The sequence below is a fragment of the Scyliorhinus canicula genome, chromosome 1 (genome assembly GCF_902713615.1).
Source record: "Scyliorhinus canicula chromosome 1, sScyCan1.1, whole genome shotgun sequence".
Taxonomy (NCBI): Eukaryota; Metazoa; Chordata; class Chondrichthyes; order Carcharhiniformes; family Scyliorhinidae; genus Scyliorhinus; species Scyliorhinus canicula.
In genome coordinates, this window is record NC_052146.1 from 24038013 (window position 1) to 24060185 (window position 22173).

The following is a 22173-nucleotide window of genomic DNA, read 5'->3' on the forward strand; positions in this document are numbered from 1 at the left end:
GAGGTAACAGAGAAGATTGGACGACTGACCAGAGATGGAAGGAAGCAGCGTGTGAGACTCACATGAAGGCCCTGAGACAACCAAGACTTCAAGACTCAGAATTGGACCTGCAGCTCAACTGAGTTCATAGGCACGAGTCGTGTTGAGGATCTTGGGCTTATTATTATTTGGTATAATTTGAGGGGGTTGACTGTCTTAAATAATAAATTTGGTTGAAATCATAAACTTGTATCTGTTCTTTGTTCATCTCTCAAATAAGAATACCAGGTAAAACTTTTGAGTTATAATCTGGTCAAAGTGTCTGAGGTTTTACAGACAACAGTGTGTTTGGTTTTGAAGATTGTAATACCTAAATAAAACAAAAACGATAATGAGCACTTTCTTGTCTGTCCAAGCTGATCGATAAGGGTTCTCTTGGTCAACGTGTATTTGGGAAATAAAAATGTCATGGGCACAGCATGTCCGTCAGCATCTGAAACTGACTGACAGATTAATGCTTTTGATGGAACCTTTCCTCTGAACAGGCATACACCTCTCTTTCTATTTCAGACAAAATCCGGTTTGATATGGGGGCGAACATTTCAGAGTAAAAGAAAACAAATGTCATGCATACTGCAGTTTAGCAACATAGTACAGCATCTCTCTGTAGATGCTGCTAGAACTGCTGAGTTTTTTTAGCACTTCCTGTTTTTAGTACAGCATTCTGCCTGGTCATCAATCACAAGTCAATGTTGCATTTTGCTCGGGACAGTAAAAACTAATTCAATGCTGTACAAATAGTACCTGTTGCATTTTCTTGTATTCTCCAACCCTGGCATATGCCATAAAGAGATGCGAGTGATACTCCTCACTGCTGGGGACTTTCCGTACAGCAGCCTCATACAGCTTTGTGACCAGCTCAGCTGAAAAAAGAAGCGCAAGTAACTCTGACAGAAAGGGGAATAAAAGGCAGTTTCAAAACACATCACATTTTCATGCAAAATATATTAAATCAAGATTTTTACACAAAATACGTTCTGGGTTCCAGAGCAAAGTCGCCATAGTCCCAGATGACCACAGGCTGCTTTCCCCTTTAAGGGGGGAAACTGACTGGTGGAGATTTAACCCCAGGGTCACCACATCTCAGATGAGGAGCAAAGTTCAGAAGGCCGGGCCTCCATGAATAACCTACACCAGCAGGAATTGAACCCGTGCTATTGGCCTCACTCTGCCTCACGAACCAGCTGTCCAGCCAACTGAGCTAAACCAACCCCAATATTTTGTTCCTTGACTGGGAATTGAACCCAGGCAGCAGCGGTGAAAGCACCAAATCCTAACCACCAGAGACCACTGGGTTGCACAGATAAGGGGCTGATAGCATAGTGGTAATATTATTGGACTAGTAATCTAGAGGTCCCGTCTCAGGCTCCAGAGACAGACACTGAAATCCCACCATATCAGATGGCAGAATTTAAATAAATTAATACATCTGGAATAAAATGCTGCTCTCAGTAATGATAATCAGAATAGCCATCAGGTTCACTAATGTCCTTTGGGGGAGGACGTTTGATGTCCTTGCCTGGTTATGGAATGCAAGTGACTAGTCTCCTCTCTTCAAGAGAACTTACGTCTGTGCATCTCACGATAAAGAATAGTGAGAGCTTGTAAGGAGTTGTCATCTGTCGGTTCAAGTGCAGCTACCTCTTGTGCCACAGCAAATGCCTCTTCTTGTTTGCCTGTTCGCTGCAGGCCAATTGCCTTCAGAACCTGATAAGCCAGACCAGAAAAAGGAAATTCTAAAGATTCTATATTCATTAACAGTCATTACTTAACACTTTGGTATCAATATGATATAGGGAGGAAAATGTACACGAGACATTGCTTAGTGAACATGTTTCTCAACCAATATTCTTAATTAATGACTTCAAATTATTCCCACTGTTGAACCTATCTTGAATCACACTATATTTGCTTGTTAGCTCAAAAAAGGAGAACAAATTTACTTCAATATGTTTGGCATATTGTTTCTTAAAAAACAGTTTCTTACAATTTAAAAAAATAATCCTGCCCATTACAATTTTTAGAAATAGCAACGGAAATCAGACATTTCATCCTGGATTATAAACTACAGCCTCAAGAACAAAAGCTAAAAATATTTGCTGCTGTTTGAAAATGAGAAGCACATGAACATTTCCTGATCAAACAACTGAACTGAACTCTGATATGTTGTGCCCCTAAAAAGGACAAAACTTTACCTTCGCAGAATTGTGAATTCTCTACTAAGTGGTACACACTTCTGTCATTATAAAACAGATCGGACTTACAAGACCAACATCACAGAAGAGCTTCTAATATTGGCTTTGGTACAAAACACCAACAATTCAAAACCAAACAATCATATTATTTACTACTTATCTTGAAATAACCATGAGGTTATTGAAATAATAGGAAAAATCAAACAGCTGCATATCAAGAGAAATATTGCCACTACTTAGGCTTTCAACTGAAGGCATGATCTACTTAGACCACATCTCCATGGGGAATTCCTGTGCAGTGTCTTTAAACAGACAGGCCAACTTATCAATTACCATTATAATCATGCTCCAAGCTACCCAACCGTGAGGTGAGTTATAGATGGTGTTCCACTTTTGAAAACTATTGCTATCTTTGCTTACCTTTGCACAGTGAAGGTCTTTGTGTTTTTTGAGTAGTTTGTCAGCTTGCTGTATAGCCATCTTGTTATTACCATTGTCCAGATAATCTGTGCAACAAATACAACATATCATTTTCATTGTTCCACATGGAGGGGAAAGAGTGTCGGGGATTTAAATTTCGATTGAAAAATACTGACATGGAAAACTCATGCAGGATCAAGCACACCAACATTTATTTTTTTTTAATTTAGAGTACCCAATTCATTTTTTCCAATTAAGGGGCAATTTAGCGTGGCCAATCCATCTACCATGTTGAGTTGTGGGGGTGAAACCCACGTAAACACGGGGAGAATGTGCAAACTCCACACGGACAGTGACCCAGAGCCAGGATCGAACCTGGGACCTTGGCGCCGTGAGGCAGCAATGCTAATCACTGTGCCACCGTGCTGCCCCACACATCAATATTTTGAGTGCAATTGAAGCACTCTCGTAAAATGTGCAACAAAGAAGAGTTTGTTTTGCAACCCTGGAGGGCGGCATGGTGGCTAGCTCTGCTGCCTCACAGCGCTGAGGACCTAGGTTCTATCCCGGTCTCCGTACCCACTTCCAACCCCGGCCAATCTGAAACCCCGAATATGGCCTCCAGATGACCCGGCTCAAGCCTCACATGTACCACCTTTGAAATAACCCTGAACACCGCCCTCCAATAACCCTCCAGCTTTGGACAGGACCAAAACATATGAACTAGGTTTGCGACCCCCCCCCCCGCAACTTTTACAAACATCCTCTACCCCCTCAAAGAGGAGGCTCATCCTCGCCTTGGTGAGGTGTGCCCTATACACCACTTTTAGCTGTATCAGCCCCAACCTCGCGAATGAAATGGAGGCATTTAGCCTCCGGAGCACCTCACACCTCACCCCCATGCTCGCTCCCAACTCTTCCTCCCACTTTGCCTTAATCCCCTCCCAGTGGTGCCTTCTCTTCTCCCAAAGTCACCCCATAAATTGCCGACACCACCCCCTACTCCACTCCCCTTGCTGTCAGCACCTCCTCCAACAGTGTGGAGGCCAGCGCCACCGGAAAGCTCTGTATCTCCTTTTTAGCGAAATCTCGGACCTGCATATACCTCAACATTTCCCCCTTCCCCAATCCATATTTCGCCCTCTTCTCCTTCAATCCCGCAAACCGGCCCCCGAGAAACAAATCCTTTAATGCCCTAACTGCCTCTCCTCCCATCACCAAAAATTCCCAACCCACTTCCCTGGCACAAATCTGTGATTCCCCCGAATCGGCATTTCCCTTGACCCCGCTTCCAGCCTAAAGTGCCTCCAGATTTTCAAAGTTGCTACTACTACCGGACTCCCTGAGTATTTCCCCGGGGCCATCGGGAGTGGTGCTATTGCCAACGCTCTCAGCCCCGACCCCCTACACAGACTCTCCCCCATTCTAACCCACTGGGAGATTCCCCCCTCCCCCAAGTATGCGAGAGGTTGACTGACTTCACATGGTCAACTCAGATAGGACCACTTATGGCCTTGAATGCATAGTACCTGTAATTCCTTGCCCTATCTTATAGTTATTTGAAGAATAGTTATGCCTAATCATTATACACCAAAAAGATTCTGTACCAGCTATGCATACATGTAACCATTCCTTCAATTATATCTTTAAGATTCAGTAGGGACAAATCCTTTCATCTCAATGAAGCTCCATGATCTGTGAACATTAATAGGCCTGCTGAAAACTCTTATTGCTCCACGAAATTACTATTCGCCATCTTCAAAATTGTAACATCTATCTCTGTTCTGGTTTGCAAGAGAAGGTGGCACATGTCAAGAAGGAGTATGACAGAGGAGGTCACTGTTGTGATCATGAAGTTCCACATAGAACACGAAGATGTGATTGCTATCACTATTTATTCTTGACATGCTTGATGGTAGCCATGCATTTCTATGTACAAACAATTCTGTCTACGTTACTGTGAAACTAAGGAGGGAGGTGACTATCCTCTTGTCCATCCTCCTACCACCAAGTGCCTGCATCTCATCTGTCCCCAGGTATGTATATGTCTGTATGGGTGTCTGGTTCCACCTGCTAGCAGGAGGTCATAACTGTCCCTACATGTATTGGTCAGCCGCTATGTACACTGGTGCTGTTATATACAAATATATACATTGGTGCAACGGTACAGTTATGCATAGATATGCTGGAGCGCATATGACCACAGTCACCTTACCACTCTCCCTAACTTCACCACTAGTCTTTCTTGAGTAATTAACTTTTCAGTCTCCCAAGCAAGAGGCTAGAGTTCCTATGTTAGAGGCTTCCTCCAGTTCAGGAGTTCCAAAGGCCACTCACATGTATATGAAAACTTCGGTCAACAGGCAGCATGACAACAAACCAGAAAGCTGTTTGATACAGGAGGGGAATATATACCATAAATTGTACATTCACTAATTTATATCATGTGATAATGTTCAAACATTGTTGCCACTCAAGATGGCTTACTAACCAATATGCTGTTGAGCTAGATAAAATGGTAGATTCGACAACCACTATCTCCATCCTGAGTTTTTTTTTAAAATTTAGATTACCCAATAATTTTTTCCAATTAAGGGGCAATTTAGCATAGCCAATCCACCTACTCTGCACATTTTTTTGGGTTGTGGGGGCGAAACCCACGCAGACACGGGGAGAATGTGCAAACTCCACACGGACAGTGACCCAGAGCCGGGATTCGAACCTGGGACCTCAGCGCCGTGAGGCAGCTGTGCTAACCACTAGGCCACCGTGCTGCTCTCCATCCTGAGTTTTTAAAAATAAATTTAGAGTACCCAATTTTTTTCCCCCCAATTAAGGGGCAATTTAGCATGGCCAATCCACCTAACTAGCACATTTTTTGGGTTGTGGGGGCGAAACCCACAGACACAGGGAGAATGTGCAAACTCCACATGGACAGTGACCCAGGGCTGGGATTTGAACCCAGGTCCTCAGCGCCGTAGTCCCACTCCATCCTGAATTCTGACATCACCACTCACCCATCTTACTGATGTGATTAGGTGGCAGAAACAATCAAGGGAGTTGTGCCATGTGAAGAGTCACTCATTTTTCTGACACCAGAAGTCTAAAATGAGCAGTGGAAACTAGTACTCTCACGACAGAAAGCAGCATACCATTAAAATCTGCTCATCAACTTTACATTGTTATGTGGTTAGCCGTGCTGTCTCACGGCGCTGAAGTCCCAGGTTCGGTCCCAGGTTCGATCCCAGCTCTGGGTCAATGTCCGCATGGAGTTTGCACATTCTCCACGTGTTTGCGTGGGTTTCACCCCCACAACCCAAAGATGTGCAGGGTAGATGGATTGGCCACGCTAAATTGCCCCTTAATTGGGGAAAAATGAATTGGATACTCTAAATTTAAAAAAAACACTTTATATTGTGATGGAGTGTAGAAAATTGTGGTTGGGTGTGTCGAACAACAGAGCGAAGTATTGAGGAAGAATAGCCCATTCAGCGCAATACCGCTCCATCCAAAAATGTGCATGGACCCACTTCCTCCCCATACAACACCACTTTAAGGAAAGTCAAATACATCCCTGCCCTTCCCCAAAATGTATCAAATGATGCTATTAATATCTCTTTATTCCACCTCTCTCCTTCTCAGTAGATATCCATTCAGCTCTTTTGGAAAGCAACATCTGAGTTATCAATGATTCCTTACAACATGGAGACACACATAAAAGCCCTGATATTGCGTGGGTCTCACCCCCACAACCCAAAGATGCACAGGGTATTGGCCACGCTAAATTGCCCCTTAATTGAAAAAAAATTGGGTACACTCAAATTTAAAAAAACACGGCCAGTTAGTGATCACCAAAGGTTTTGTTGGGCAAAGAATGGTTTGCGTCATTTTTAAATTGAAAAACTACCTACAATTTCAGTCCAGTCTTCTCAGTTCTATGCATACTATTTAATTTTACTGCACATCAGTTTTCATACAATATTAATGTGCTTTCGGCATAGTTTGTTGAATTCAGATAATTATTGAAATCAATATGCATGAACATGCATATTTTCCCCAAATTATTTAGAAGAGCAGCAAACCACTATAAAAATAATTTTCTTCAAAATCATCCATCATTGCACAAGCCTCCAATACTTTTCAAACACATTTGAAAAATGTATGTGGAATCGTGACTTCAGTAGCTTTCATGATCTCCCAAAAGTCCAAACGCGGTTTTTTTTGTCTGGCCCCAATGTCATTGTGAATGCCGTGTAACATCACAGTGCGTGTATATGTGTGATTGTCATCATGTCTCAAGGACAATGCCAAATAGGCTTTTGGCACTGAAAACCAAAGCAAATGTTATTCTTAAAATTAATAATAATTTAATAATCTTTATTGTCACAAGTAGGCTTACATTAACACTGCAATTAAGTTACCGTGAAAAGCCCCTAGTCGACATATTCCGGCGCCTGTTCGGGTACACTGAAGGAGAATTCAGAATGTCCAAATTACCTAATAGCACGTCTTTCGGGACTTGTGGGAGGAAACCGGAGCACCCGGAGGAAACACATGCAGAAATGGGGAGAACATGCAGATTCCGCACAGTGACCAGAGCCGACAATCGAACCTGAGACCCTGGTGCTGTGAAGCGACAGTGCTAACCAGTGTGCTGCCATGCTGCCCGTAGGTAATATGCAGAGTCTGCGCGTTCTCCCTGTGTCTGTGTGGGTTTCCTCCGGGTGCTCCGGTTACCTCCCACAGTCCAAAGACGTGCTGGGAGGTGAATTGGACATTTTGAATTCTCCCTCTGTGTACCCAACTAGGGGCTTTTCACAGTAACTTAATTACAGTGTTAATGTAAGCCTACTTGTGACAATAAAGATCATTATTATAATACTCTCAACTCCTCCAATGGCTCAGTGGGCAACAAGACATTTATGATAAATAAACCACTAGATTTGGAACAGAGTCACAGAGACCAAACCTGGATCTTCTGTCTTTGTTGTTAACTGTTTTTGGCAGGGGCCATAGTTAGAGCACTAAAACTTGGCATAACACCTTGGAACAAAATTCCCAGACTGGGAGGCATGAAAAGGTACAGAACCCAGAGAGGCTTCCTGTCACTCAAAACAGGGGTGCCAAAGGTTTAGTAAGGATGGAAGATAATTTTTATGTATTTCTCCCTTGTTTGAGTATTGCATGATTACTCACTATTAAAGCAAGTACTTGACCCAAAAAATAGATCCATACTACTCTCATTAGATTTGGGCAGCACGGTGGTGCAGTGGTTAGCACTGCTGCCTCACGCCGCTGAGGACCTGGGTTCAATCCTGGCCCCCGGTCACTGTCCGTGTGGAGTTTGCACATTCTTCCTGTGTCTGCGTGGATCTCACCCTCACAACCCAAAGATGTGCAGGGTAAGTGGATTGGCAATTCTAAATTGCCCTTTAATTGGAAAAAAAAATAATTGGGTACTCTAATTTTTTTTTTTCCAATACTCTCATTAGATTTTGGACAGAGCTGCTTCTAGTGGAATTCTGAGAGTAGCCTGGAATACATCAATCCATCCCACAGGTTGAGGTGCAGCAGGTTGGAGAAAGGCTTTATTATGGATTTTGGTCCTCAAATCTGAAATTACCATGCATAGTATCAAAGCATCATTAACCAATGTGCTCACATTATGACAGCATGCCCAGCTCTCATGTGCTTTATAGCTGGCATGTACACACTGTTTGATGTTCAATAATTATGAATGACTGGAATCATATAACCTTAGGGGCAGCATGGTAGCATTGTGGATAGCACAATCGCTTCACAGCTCCAGGGTCTCAGGTTCGATTCCGACTTGGGTCACTGTCTGTGCGGAGTCTGCACATCCTCCCAGTGTGTGCGTGGGTTTCCTCCGGGTGCTCCGGTTTCCTCCCACAGTCCAAAGATGTGCAGGTTAGGTGGATTGGCCATGATAAATTGCCCTTAGTGTTGGGTGGGGTTACTGGGTGGAGGTGTTAACCTTGGGTAGGGTGCTCTTTCCAAGAGCCGGTGCAGACACGATGGGCCGAATGGCCTCCTTCTGCACTGTAAATTCTATGTAAATACAGTACAGAAGGGGGCTATGCAGCTTGTGACAGTTCTTTGAATGAACTGTTTAGTCCCACTTTTTCTCTGCAGCCCTGCAAGTTTTTTCTTTTCAGGTATACATCTCCAGGGGAGATGGTGGCATAGTGCAAAGTTACTGGACTAGTAATCCAGAAGAGACCCAGGCTAATGCTATGGTGACATGGATTCAAATCCCAGATGGCAGCTGGCGGAATTTAAATTCAATTAATAAATCTGGAATACAAAGTGAGTCTCAGTAATGGTGGCCATGGCAAATATCATCAATTGGCATAAAAACTCCTTTAGTGAATGTCCTTTCAGAAAAGAAATCTGCCACTTTTACCCGTCTGCCCCACATGCGACTCCAGACCCACAGCAATGTGGTTGACTATTAACTGCCCTCTGCAAGAGCCTAGCAAGCCACTCAGTTCAAGGGAAATTAGGGATGGGCAATAAATACCGACCTTGTCACATCACATTAAAGAATTTTTTTTAAAATCCCATTCCATTTTTGAATTAAAATGTTAAATCTGCTTTAAACTGCTTAAAAGCATAAAGTGGGGATGTTAGTCCCTGCAGAGGAACAGTGGGGCTAAACAGTTCTTTCAAAGAACCATCACAGACTCAATACTCTCCTTCCGTTCTGTAAGGTTATATGATTCAATTCATTCATAATTACTGAAGGCAGAAAAATATTAGGAAATATGATGAAATATCCCAGTTCTCTTTCTTGCTCCACAGATGCTGACAGACATATTGAACATTTCTAGCATTTTTTGTTCTTATTCTAATAGGAAATAGGAATCCTTCCTACTTGGATCGGAGATTCAATTTTACTGGTTCTATGAAAATTGTCAACCTGTTGTTTGTAATGACGTTCTTGATCAGGATAGCATGAAAGCAAGTATACTAAAACACCAGTTGAAGACCTCTGTCCTCAAAGATAAAATCACAGGAGCTTTTTTCAGTACTATCTCACAGGAACAGAAGTAGGCAATTCAAACCTGTTAATTCAATGTTATCACGGCTGATCTAATTTACCTGCTTTTGATCCATATCCTTTAATACTCTTACCAAAAAAGATTGGTTCATCTCAGGGAAAATTTCAATTAACCCAGCATCCATAGCTTATTGGGGAAACTCAACCCAACGCATCACACAAGTTTGCCATCCTCACATTGATTCTGTCTACACCTCCTGCTGCCTCAGGAAGGCAGACAGTATTGTCAGAGACCCCTCACACCCAGGCTTTGCCCTCTTCCAGATCCTTCCATCAGGCAGAAGATGAAAAAGTCTGAGGACCTGCACATCCAGACATAGGAACAGCTTCTTCCCCACAGCTACCAGACTCCTCAACGACTCTCCCTTGGACTGATCTGTTCCCTGTAAGAACACTACTCACGACACCCTGTGCTGCTCTTGTTCCACACTGTAGCCAATCACTATTTGTTGATGTACCATTTGTCAATGTATTCTGTCGATTATTCCTTTGTCTACTATGTACGTACTGTGTACATTCCCTTGGTCATAGAAAAATACTTTTCACTGTACTTCGGTACATGTGACAATAAATATCAATCAATCAATCAGGTCACCCCTCGACCTCCGTCGTTCTAATGAAAACAGTTCAAGTCTATTCAGCCTCTCTGCATAGTCAACAGTCATAGAGATAATGTTTGTTTTTAATTTAGAGTACCCAATTCATTTTTTCCAAGTTAAGGGGCAATATGGCGTGGCCAATCTACCTACCCTGCACATCTTTGGGCTGTGGGGGCAAAACCCACGCAAACACGGGGAGGGTGTGCAAACTCCACACGGACAGTGACCCAGAGCCGGGATCGAACCTGGGACCTCAGCGTCGTGAGGCAACAATGCTAACCAATGCGCCACCGTGCTGCCCGAGATAATGTTTTTTTAATGTTTTCCCTTTAAATACCAAACTGTCAACAGATGCTTCTTTTGTGGCAAAAGAAATATTGACTGCAATTTCTTCATTCTTTAAGCAAAACCGTAAATTGTTACTTTAAACAATAATCACAATTATATCTTGTGTGTGTTGTTTAATCAGGTTATGGTCTCTTTTAGACCTAAATTCCCTCTTTAGTGTCACCTAAAAACATTCAAGTTGTGCTTGTGAAAAAAGTGGCTTAGAGCTCTGCAAACACACCATTTGGAAAAAAAATGTTCTATAAACATAATCAGATGATATTTCATATGCACAAAGAAAATGCACATACTTGCACTGTAAACTCCCTCCGTTTGTGGGACCTTGCTGTGCGTAAATTGACTACTGCGCTTCCCTATATTACAGCAGAAACTAAAAGTATACTTAATTAATTGTAAAGCACCTAGAGGCCATGAAAGCAGTTATATAATTATTTCCTTATTACTTCACACAATGTGGAAATTTACTTCTTTTTGGTATTCTATATAGTTTTTTTCTTCTAATCTCATGCTAGAAACCAAAACCAGAAAATGCTGGAAATACTCAGGTCGGGCAGTATGCGTGCAAGAGAAAGAGCTGACATCTTAGGTGGATGACCGTTGGCCCAAAACATTACTTGGTTTACTATCCATGGAAACTGTCTAAGCTGCTGAGAACTTGCAGCATTTTTTGATTTTAATTTTAGATCACCATCCCCAGCATTTTACTTTTCTTGAAGCTGGAAAATAATTGTCTTCAAATTGGTAATTGGAATCCATAAAGGTTGATGGATAAATACTTTGTCTCTGGTCTGCAACTTCCAGCAGACAGCATGAAGCTGTCAAAAGTGTATCAGGAAATCTTGGTTTTGATATTGTGGTCTTATCATTCAAAGCTAACTTGACTGCATTATTTAAATAGTGTACCTGAGACCTACAGTAACTTATGTTTATATAGCACATTTAATATAATGAACTATGTCATGGTGATGCACAGGACCATTATAAAACATGGTATGAAACTGAGCCACAAAGGAGATATTAGATCAGAAGACAAAGAGGTTTGTCAGTGACATTCTTAAGGTTTTATGGGCTAAAATGACAGGGTCTACAAGCCTCATGCCTACTCTGAGGGTTATCTTTCCTGACATCAGTTTTTTAAATTTTTAATTCACATCCTCGAAGATTCTCAATATGACAAGACCCTGACCTCAGACATCGAGAAAAAAGGAGCCAGGGCATTTCCTAACAGGAAATGAGACATGAGAAAAAACAAATTGCCCTTAATTACTCTGGTTTGTTGCTGAGGATTAGAAGACTAAAAGAATATGGTATCTACTGACTTTCACCCGGTGTGCAACAACGTGGATAAACTCTAGAAACAGAAAGATAAAGTAAGACTTACGAGGAAGGGGGAATAAAACATATACACATCAGGTGTTACATGCCTACACTGATGTACACTTACTGACACAAACTGCTGCTATGGGGATAAAAATAGCATCTCTTTTAATGACAAATAGATCAAATAAACCTGTTTCATTATCTCTTAAGGCAGATCTACGTTTCTCTTTAAACATAAAAAGATTCACAATTATAGAAGAGTGTTCACTTTAGAAGATCATGAATGGCCTTGACATGGTGGATATGGATATAACCATATGTTTTCACTTATGGTTAAGTCCAGAACAAAAGGGCGCTGCTTTAAAATTAGGGGTCGCCCTTACAGGAGAGATGAGGAGAGTTTTTTCCCCTCAGAGGGTTGTGCGACTTTGGAAATCTCTACCTCAGAAGCTGGTGGAAGCAGGGTCACTAAATATTTTTAAGACAGAGGTAGATTGATTCCCTTGCCCAACAAGAACCTAAAGTTATTGGGGTAGATGGGAATGTGTATCTCGAAACACAAACACATCAGCCATAACCTTACTGAATGTCTGACTTCTGCTCATATTCTGTATGTTCGTAATCAGTTTTTTGATCATGGGCATCTCTGCTTGCCCCAGATCCACAAGCCACAACAGTAACAAGAGCATCCTGGATTACTCAACAGTTTAAATGCATCATAATTTACAGAATTGTTCTAAGGAGTGACACTTCCAACATATATTACTAATGCTAACAAATCAGTTTCAGCAGAGGTTCAGCATTATAAATGATCCAATTATAATATTAATAGTAGAATGCAGAGTCTGGACTTCAGAGTCAAGTTCATCTTTTCCCACACTCATGCACATTTTTTTCCTTTCAAGCATTTACCAGATTTACATTGGAAGATATTGGATCTGCTTTTGCACTACATTCTACATCATAACGCCGCACTATTAACGACATGTTTCCTTTTGTCACCTCAAATTATTCTATTACTAGAAATCTAGAGTACAATGGATACCAACCCACCTGGAACTAAAATCAAGCCCTTCATGACTTTCAACACTTCTATCAAATCTCCCCGTAATCTCAGCTTCTCCATGTGGAGCAACCTCAATTTCTCAGCTCTCCACATAACAAGTCTTTCATTCCTGATACCATTTCAACAAATCTCCTCTGCACTCTCCCTTAAAGCCCCAACATACTTCCTAAAGTGTAGTGCCCAAAATTGGCTGCAATACTCTATAAACCACTTCTGCTAGACTGAAAAAATAAGTTCAATAAGTACACCAGTGGAGCAGTGAAAATTACTGCATTACACCAGCAGCCTATCTATTTTATGACGAGAAAACAACTCAATTCGTATAAAATGTTGATCATTTGTCTATGACAATATTCTTTGTAATCTAATGAAACATTTACACCCAGGGCAGATAATTCAATTAAAAATTAATTTCAATCAATTGATACACAACTTAGAGAAAAATATAACACATTAAAGCAATAAAATTTTATACGTTAATGCAAGTACACTGCAGCTCCCCAGTTAAATTCGTTATTTCCGGAAGGCTCTCAGTTCCAGCTGCCAGACAACTTGATTTTTAAGATTTAAAACATCCTCAGGCGGCAAAATAGTAGCAAAGGTGCGCCGTCAACCAAAGTCCATTCACTTCAGCACAGTTCCAGTTCCCATAGATTTACAACCGACACCTCAGCCGCTCTCTCCCAAACGTCCCGTCTCCACCGTAAAGGGGAATTCAACAAGTTCCAATGGCAGAAAAACACATCGCTCTGGGCAAACTACCGCCACCCAGAGACCCCAATAAACTCCTCCGAAAGACCATTCTATTACAGAGAATATAATGATGACAAAACAGGAACCTCACACTGCCGCTAGACTGCGTGACGACCATCAGACGAGTAACGTGTGGAAGGAGTGGGCTCCCCAAGTGCTCTTAAATCGAGCTCGAGGATATATTTGCGGCCTAGCAATGAGGCGAGTCCCGATGTGAAAGTGGCAGCGCCGCCAGGTTTCTCAAATCTTGGGTTTTGTAATCAGTGTGTGTTGGGGTGAAAGCTGAAGGCACAAGGCGACAAATCATTCTGTTACCATATATCGGACGCAACCTCCTGTCATTGGGATCCTGCACATGGCTACGGGCCGCCATGATGACTCTCTGCTACTGCACATGCGTGATCCGACCCAAGCACTCTGGTTACTGCGCATGTCAATTGCCGGATATGCTGCCGGTCCTGACACATGCGCGGTGTTCCTTTGTCGACTCAGCAGAGGTCAGAATCTGCTTTCCTTCAACCTGATAAACGACTTCTCGTTCTTATTCTGACCAAGAATGACACAAATTGCAAAATATAATTACATTGGCCTGCTGATTTTACAACGATTTTCTTCTCTTTTCAGTACTGTTATAACCTGCCTGCTTACCATTGGCTGGGGACTAATGACAATCCCACAATCCTGTGGGAGTATGAGCTTCCCCAATGAGGGGGGGCGGAGAAATCATTAGCAGACTCCCTGCATAAATAGAGCTGGCCAGTTTGGAACCAGGGAGAGAGGAGTTTGGCTGCAAGAGAAGTTGTTATTGCTGCCGTTAATATAATAAATAAATAGATAAAGACGGCGGCGGCGGCGGCGGCGGCGGCGGCGGCAGCAGCAGCTAATGATTTATATATATATATATATATATATATATATATGTTGTTTCTTTGTATCCTGAAAACTCGTGCTGGATTCTTCGTGGCCCTCACAAAACTGGCGACGAGGGTTAAAGTGAATAGCTGTCTACACCGCTGAAGCCACCTCCCTGGATTTTTGTTGGACACAGGTTGGAGGTTGTTTTCTATTACACTATGCCTCTGTATGGGCGTTTGGATGTTTTTGATGCTGCGCTGGAAAGCTGGAACCAGTACGCACAACGGATGCGTTACTATTTCTGGGCAAACAACATCACCGAAAATGAGTGGCAGGTGGTCATATTGCTCGCCGCCTGCAGCCCGCATACGTTTGGGGTGATTAGGAGCCTTACGTACCCAGCTGCGCCAGACACCAAAACGTTTGATGAACTTGTGAACTTAGTGGGGCAACATTTTAACCCAACCCCATCCACGATAGTCCAATGTTGCCAGTTTAATACCGCTGAAAGGACCCCAGGAGAATCCCTTGCTGACTTTCTATCCAGGCTACGCAGGATTGTGGAGTACTGTGACTATGGTGAGACCTTGTCAGAAATGATACGCAACTGTTTGGTTTGCGGTATTAACAATGCGGCCACCCAGAGAAAGTTGTTAGCCGAGCCAACATTGACTTTTCAACAGGCCATTCAAATAGTATTGTCCCGAGAGAGCGCAGAACGAGGAGTGCAGGAGCTACAGGGAATGGAGGTGCATGCCTTGGGGTGCAACCCCTTCTGTCCGAAAGCATCCCCCCCCACACCCCTGCGGTACCTTGGGCAAGGCGACGTCCAGATCGACGCCAGTGGCCGTCAGACATTCCTTCCCGAAGGGAGCCTTCTCCAGAACCAATGGATGAGGAGCCATGTCCGTGTCAGACTTGCAGGTGCTGACCCCGTCACAGACGCCGGTCCTGGGGGCGCCAGAGGCGCCGACGTTCCGACCGAAACTGGGGCCAGCCGAGGGGCCGTACCTTTCATTTGGATGAACCTGCGGCGACTACTCCCGAGGACGTGGAGACGAGGATGACTGCCTGCAGCTGCATTGTGTGGCAGCTCTCCGTGTGGCCCCCATTAAAGTGACAGTACGGTCAATGGTCACCCGCTTGAGACGGCGTTGGACACTGGCGCCGCGGTCTCCGTGATCGCCCAGAGGACATTCGACCGCATCAAGCAGGGTACACAGACCCTTACATTAACTGACACACAGGCCAGGTTGGCCACCTATATGGGGGAACCATTGGACATTGCAGGAACTATGATGACCCGTGTTATTTATGGACGCCAGGAGGGGCGTTTCCCACTTATCGAGGTGCGCGGCCATGAGCCCAGCCTGTTGGGTTGGGACTGGTTGCGCCATTTGCGTTTGCAGTGGCAGCACATCCTCCAAACAGTTTCTGGAGGGTTGACTGAGGTGCTAGGACGATACCCAGATGTATTCCAGCCCGGTTTGGGGAAAATAAAAGGGGCTGTAGCCCGTATCCAAGTCGAACTAGGAGCCACGCCGCGCTATTTCCGGACGCGCCCAGTGCCTTACGCCTTGCTCGAGAAGGTAGAAGGGGAGCTCACTCGTTTGGGGACTTTGGGTATCATCAGGCCCGTCCGTTTCGCTGACTGGGCAGCACCAATTGTACCTGTAATGAAGCCAGATGCCACAGTTCGCTTGTGCGGCAACTATAAACTTACAGTGAATACGGCTTCCCAACTCGACCGATACCCAATGCCTCGCATTGAGGATCTCTACGCGAAGCTTGCAGGCGGATTCTCGTTCACAAAATTAGCTATGAGTCACGCCTACCTACAGTTGGAGCTGGACCCTGCCTCCTGGCCATATGTAACGATTAATACACACCGGGGCCTGTATGAATATACACGTTTGCCCTTTGGAGTATCCTCTGCCTGCGCTATTTTTCAACGCGTTATGGAGGGCATTTTGAGAGGTTTACCGCGTGTTGCTGTCTACTTAGATGACGTTTTGATCACAGGGATGTCGGAGCAGGAACATCTGGAAAATTTGGAGGCTGTCCTTCAACGCTTTTCGGAGGCTAGAGTTTGTTTACGTCGCACAAAGTGCGTCTTTCAGGCGAAGGAAGTAGTCTACCTGGGTTATCGGGTGGACCGCGAAGGTTTGCACCCCGTCGCAGAGAAGGTGCGCGCGATTCAACAGACCCCCGCCCCGACTGACACTTCGCGTCTTCGTTCATTTCTCGGCCTCGTAAACTATTACAGAAAGTTCCTCCTCAATCTGGCAACTACGCTGACCCCATTGCACCTTCTGCTAAAGAAGAATCGCACATGGGTTTGGGGTCAGCAGCAAGAAACCGCTTTCCGGCGGGTAAAACAACAATTGTCGTCTTCTGGGTTACTAACCCACTATGATCCTGGAAAGCCTTTGCTCGTCATATGTGATGAATCCCCGTATGGTATTCGGGCCGTCCTGTCCCACAAGATGGAGAACGGGGTCGAGCGGCCGATAGCTTTGGCCTCCCGCACATTAACTGCAGCGGAAAAAAAGTACGCGCAGATTGAGAAGGAGGGCCTGGCAGTGGTCTTTGCGGTGAAACGTTTCCACCAGTACGTATATGGCCGCCACGTCACTATCGTAACTGATCATAAGTCTCTGCTGGGACTTTTTAGAGAGGATAAGCCAATATCGCTCATTGCTTCCGCACGGATCCAGCGCTGGGCTTTGTTGCTCGCTGCATACGAGTATTCTCTGGAACACAAACCAGGAACCCAGATAGGGAATGCCGACGCACTGAGCCGATTGCCTTTATCAACCGGCCCCATGTCGACCCCCACGACCGGTTAGGTGGTTGCAACCCTAAATTTTATGGACACCTTGCCTGTCACGGCATCACAGATCCGTGAGTGGACCCAGACGGAGCCAGTCCTGTCAAAGGTTCGGCACATAGTCCTGTATGGTGGGCAGCATAGACAGCTCCCAGGCGAGTTGTGGGCATTTTCCTCCAAGCTGTCCAAATTCAGCGTGGAAGATGGCATCCTTTTGTGGGGGCGCATGTGATTGTCCCGGAAAAAAGACAGGAGCTGATACTGAGAGACTTTCACAATGGGCATCCAGGTGTGACCAAAAGAAAAATGTTGGCCTGGAGTTATGTCTGGTGGCCAGGCCTCGACACCGACATTGAGAAGGTGGCCCAAAACTGCTCCATTTGCCAGGAGCACCAGAAGCTTCCGCTGGCCGTGCCCCTACATCACTGGGAATGGCCAGGGCAGCCTTGGGCGCGCTTGCCTGTGGATTTTGCCGGTCCTTTTCAAGGATCCATGTTCCTGCTATTAATCGACTCCCAGTCTAAATGGCTAGAGGTGCATAAGATGGGAGGCACAACATCCTGCGCAACAATCGAGAAAATGCGTTTTGTCTTTCAGTACGCATGGCCTCCCCGAGGTGCTGGTCACGGACAATGGCACTCCGTTCACAAGTGAGGAGTTTGCAAGGTTCATGAAGGTGAACGGCATACGCCATATCCGCACTGCTCCTTACCACCTGGCTTCAAATGGGTTGGCGGAGCGTGCAGTGCAGACATTCAAACGAGGCCTAAAGAAGCAGTCTTCCGGGTCAATGGACATGAGACTGGCTCGGTTTTTGTTTGCATACAGGACCACCCCCCCCATGTGGTGACTGGGGTAGCTCCCGCAGAACTCCTAATGGGCCGGAGACTTCGCACCCGCCTTAGCATGGTTTTCCTGGACATTGGTGCAAAAGTATGCCACACACAAGAACGGCAGGGACATGGTTTTTCTCGGCATCAGCCGATTCGGCAGTTTACGCCCGGTGACCCATTGTTCGTTCGGAATTTTGCTGGTGGTGCCCAGTGGGTCCCTAGTGTAATCTTTCGCCAAACGGGCCCTATCTCTTACCAGGTGCAAGCCCAGGGTCGTCTCCAGCGTAAACATGTAGACCATGTTCGGTCCAGAAGACCTGCCAAAGATTGCCCGCCCCAGAAGCTCATTCCTACAGCCAAAAAACTTGGATTATGCAATTGAAGGGGCTGGTTTAGCACAGGGCTAAATAGCTGGCTTTTATGACAGACTGTGGCAGGTCAGCAGCATGGGTTCAATTCCCGTACCAGCCTATCCGAACAGGTGGCAGAATGTGGCGACTAGGGGCTTTTCACAGTAACTTCATTTGAAGCCTACTTGTGACAGTCAGCAATTTTCATTTCATTTTTCAAGTGCTGTAACCTGCGAGGTTTCAGACCAGGATCCATAAAGTGCAATAATGCAGGTCGTCACTTCCAGCTTGCATGGATATGATGGGCCAGAAGGCTTCCTTCTGTGATGTAAATTTTTAATGATGTGGTCTGTTTCGTCTCCATCATAACTGTTGATTCCCTTTTCAGTTCCTGTTTTAAAAGCTGTAGTTCATTCATTGCTTCACCGCTCCAGGGTCCCAAGTTCGAATCCCAGCTTGGGTCACTGTCTGTGTGGAGTCTGCACGTTCTCCCCATATCTGCGTGGGTTTCCTCCAGGTGCTCCGGTCTCCTCCCACAAATCCCGAAAGACGTGCTGTTAGGTAATTTGGACATTCTGAATTCTCCCTCACTGTACCCGAACAGACGCCGGAATGTGGTGACTAGGGGATTTTCACAGTAACATCATTGCAGTGTTAATGTAAGCCTACTTGTGACGATAAAGATTATTATTATTATTATTATTAATAAATTTAGAGTACCCAATTCATTTTTTCCAATTAAGGGACAATTTAGCGTGGTCAATCCACCTAGCCTGCACATCTTTGGGTTGTGGAGGCGAAACCCACACAAACACGGAGAATGTGCAAACCCCACACAGACAATGGCCCAGAGCTGGGATCGAACCTGGGACCTCAGCGCGTGAGGCACCAGTGCCACTCACTGCGCCACCATGCTGGCAAAAATTATTATTATTATTATTATTATTATTATTATTATTATTATTATTATTATTATTATTATTATTATTATTATTATTATTATTATTATTATTCTGAGGACTGGGCTTGACTCAGTTGGTGATGCTTTTACTTTTGGGTCAGAAAGTCCACATCAACACTTTAGTATCAAACGTGGGTTGATACCTAATGCAGGAGGCCGGTTTAGCTCAGTTGGCTGGACAGCTGGTTGGTGATGCAGTGTGAGGCCAACAGCACGCATTCCCGTACCGGCTGAGGTTATTCATGAAGGTCCACCTTCTGAACCTTGCCACTCTCATGAGGTGTGGAGAACCTCAGGTTAAATGACCACCAGTCAGCTCTCCCCCTCAAAGGGGAAGCACAGTAAGAAGTCTTACAACACCAGGTTAAAGTCCAACAGGTTTGTTTCAAACACTAGCTTTCGGAGCACTGCTCCTTCCTCGGGCGAATCCCAGTCCAACGCCGCATCTCCACATCATGGCTCAAAGGGGAAAGCAGCCTATGGTCATTTGGGACTTTTACATTACTGGGAAAGTCTTGCATTATCTTTAGATTAGATATTAGTGAACTGCTGAGTTTAAATCGGTGGCAAACATAAGGAGTGTTAAGAAGTCTGCAGCAAGTATATGGAGTTTTCCTTAAGAGTGAATAAGATGTGTTTATCGTTTTAGTAACTTCCATAGAAACCCTAGAGTAGAGGAGGCCATTTGGCCCATCAAAGCTGCACTGACCCTCCGAAAGAGCACTCTAGCGAGGCCCACTCCCCCATCCTAACTATGCAACCCCATAACCCGCACATCTTTTGGACACTATGGGGAAATTTAGCAAGGGCCACTCCACCTAGCTTGCATATTGTAGGACTGAGAGGAAACTGAAGCACCCGGAGGAAACCCACGCAGGCACGGAAAGAAAGTGAAAACTCCACAAAGTCACCCAAGGTTCGAATCAAACCTAGGTCCATGGTGCTGTGAGGGTTATTGACCCCTCGACTAAGGGGGAAAGATTCTTCCTATCGGTCCTATCTATGTCCTTCACAATTTTGTACACTTCAACCAGGTCCCCCCTCAGCCTTCTGCCCAATAACCCCAGCCTAACCAGCCTCTCTTCATAGCTGAAATGCTCCAGCCCAGGCAACATCCTGGTGAATCTCCTCTGCACCCTTTCCAGTGCAGTCACACCCTTCCTATAGTGTGGTGACGAGATCTGCACCCAGTGCTCTAGCTGTGGTCAAATGAACATTTTGTGCAATTTTATAGGAAATTCTCATCATAACGGATCCTCAAAAAAATAAGAACTTGCATTTATTTCAGAACATTTCAAAGTACCTGGCAGCCATCTAAGTGCTTTTGAAGTCAATCACAAGATGTCACTGTAGCCACCTAAAATGGACACTGAACCAAACAAAATGGAGAATCGCTAAGACTGTAGGGAAAAACAGTTTAGCCAAGGCAAACAGCCTGCAAACACTCATTAGCATTTTGCAAGCAGCAAAACCAGTTTCTGGCCAGGTGGAAGATCTCCAACCAAAGGTGATAATGGCAGAACGTTCTACATACTAATGAGGCAGTCCAGATCTAGGCACACACAATGGCAACATTTGGGTTTGAATAAGATACTTTAAGTGGATGTCCAGACAGAGCGGCACCAGAAGTATCCACTATAGAAACCGCCCCCACCATCGAGAAAGACCCTTACATTGGAGGAATTCAAAAGATATCGATTGGAAGCGATCCAATCGATACCTAAAGGTAAAGCCCGCCCAGGAAGAGGGAAGGACATTGGGGACCCCTATAAATATAGACCCCCACACATGGTTCTGTCTGTTGTTTCGTGCTCTGGCTTTGACCAAGACCTCCAACGTGTATCCTGACTCCAGCCGTTGAGCACCAGCCGCCGAACCGTAAGTGCCAATACGACGCTCGCTACGCGAACCAAGCCCGCTAGACCCCCAGTGACCAGCACGCTTTCTGAAGGTTGCAGCCCAAGACCGGGACGAAGGCCTCGCTCCCTGACCTTGCCTGTTCCTGTGTAGTTAAGTATTCTGTTTGCTTAGTTTAGTCATAGCTTAGTCCCTTAGTGTGTGCATGCGTATTTATTATAATTGTATAATAAATATTGATCGTTTGGAACTTACTAATCGGTGTATCGTTTTATTACTTTGAACCTGACCTTGAGATATATGTGAGTTGTCTATATGGCAACTGGCGACTCCTGAGCTGAAAATACATAGACAGAGCCTAGTGGTGTTAAGCACACGGCCTTTAACACAGGCAAGTTAATACACCCCAATAAACGCGTTCTGCACCCATAGCAAAACGTGCAACATCACAAACAGCAATGGTCTCCTTATTCAAGAACGGATTCACTTGAGAAGGTTCACTGAGTCGATTCCTTGGAAGAGTTATGTTATTAGGAAAGGTTGAGCAGGTTCGGGCTACACTGAATAGAATTTCAAGGAATGAGAAATTATCTTATTGAAACATACAAGAATCTGAGGGACAGAATAAGAAGCTTTGAGGATGTTCCCCCTCATGGGGAAATCTGG

The 22173-nt window shown here is 44.6% G+C and overlaps 1 protein-coding gene across 3 annotated transcripts in view; it reads right to left on the minus strand.

The window, feature by feature from the left end:
* Window positions 1–14260, minus strand: part of naa25 (N-alpha-acetyltransferase 25, NatB auxiliary subunit) — a 100566-nt gene extending 86306 nt beyond the window's left edge. For 2 of the 3 annotated variants that reach the window (XM_038774197.1, XM_038774137.1), the window contains exons 1-4: window positions 14137–14260; window positions 2655–2740; window positions 1608–1746; window positions 784–902 (exon numbers count right to left, since the gene is read on the minus strand). In XM_038774197.1, coding sequence (XP_038630125.1) covers window positions 784–902; window positions 1608–1746; window positions 2655–2740; window positions 14137–14194 — 402 coding nt within the window. In that variant the 5' untranslated portion in view covers window positions 14195–14260. Of the gene's footprint in view, window positions 1–783; window positions 903–1607; window positions 1747–2654; window positions 2741–13543; window positions 14081–14136 lie in introns of those variants that run through there. The other variant, XM_038774258.1, reaches the window with a different exon arrangement.
* Between the last annotated feature and the right edge of the window lie 7913 nt (window positions 14261–22173).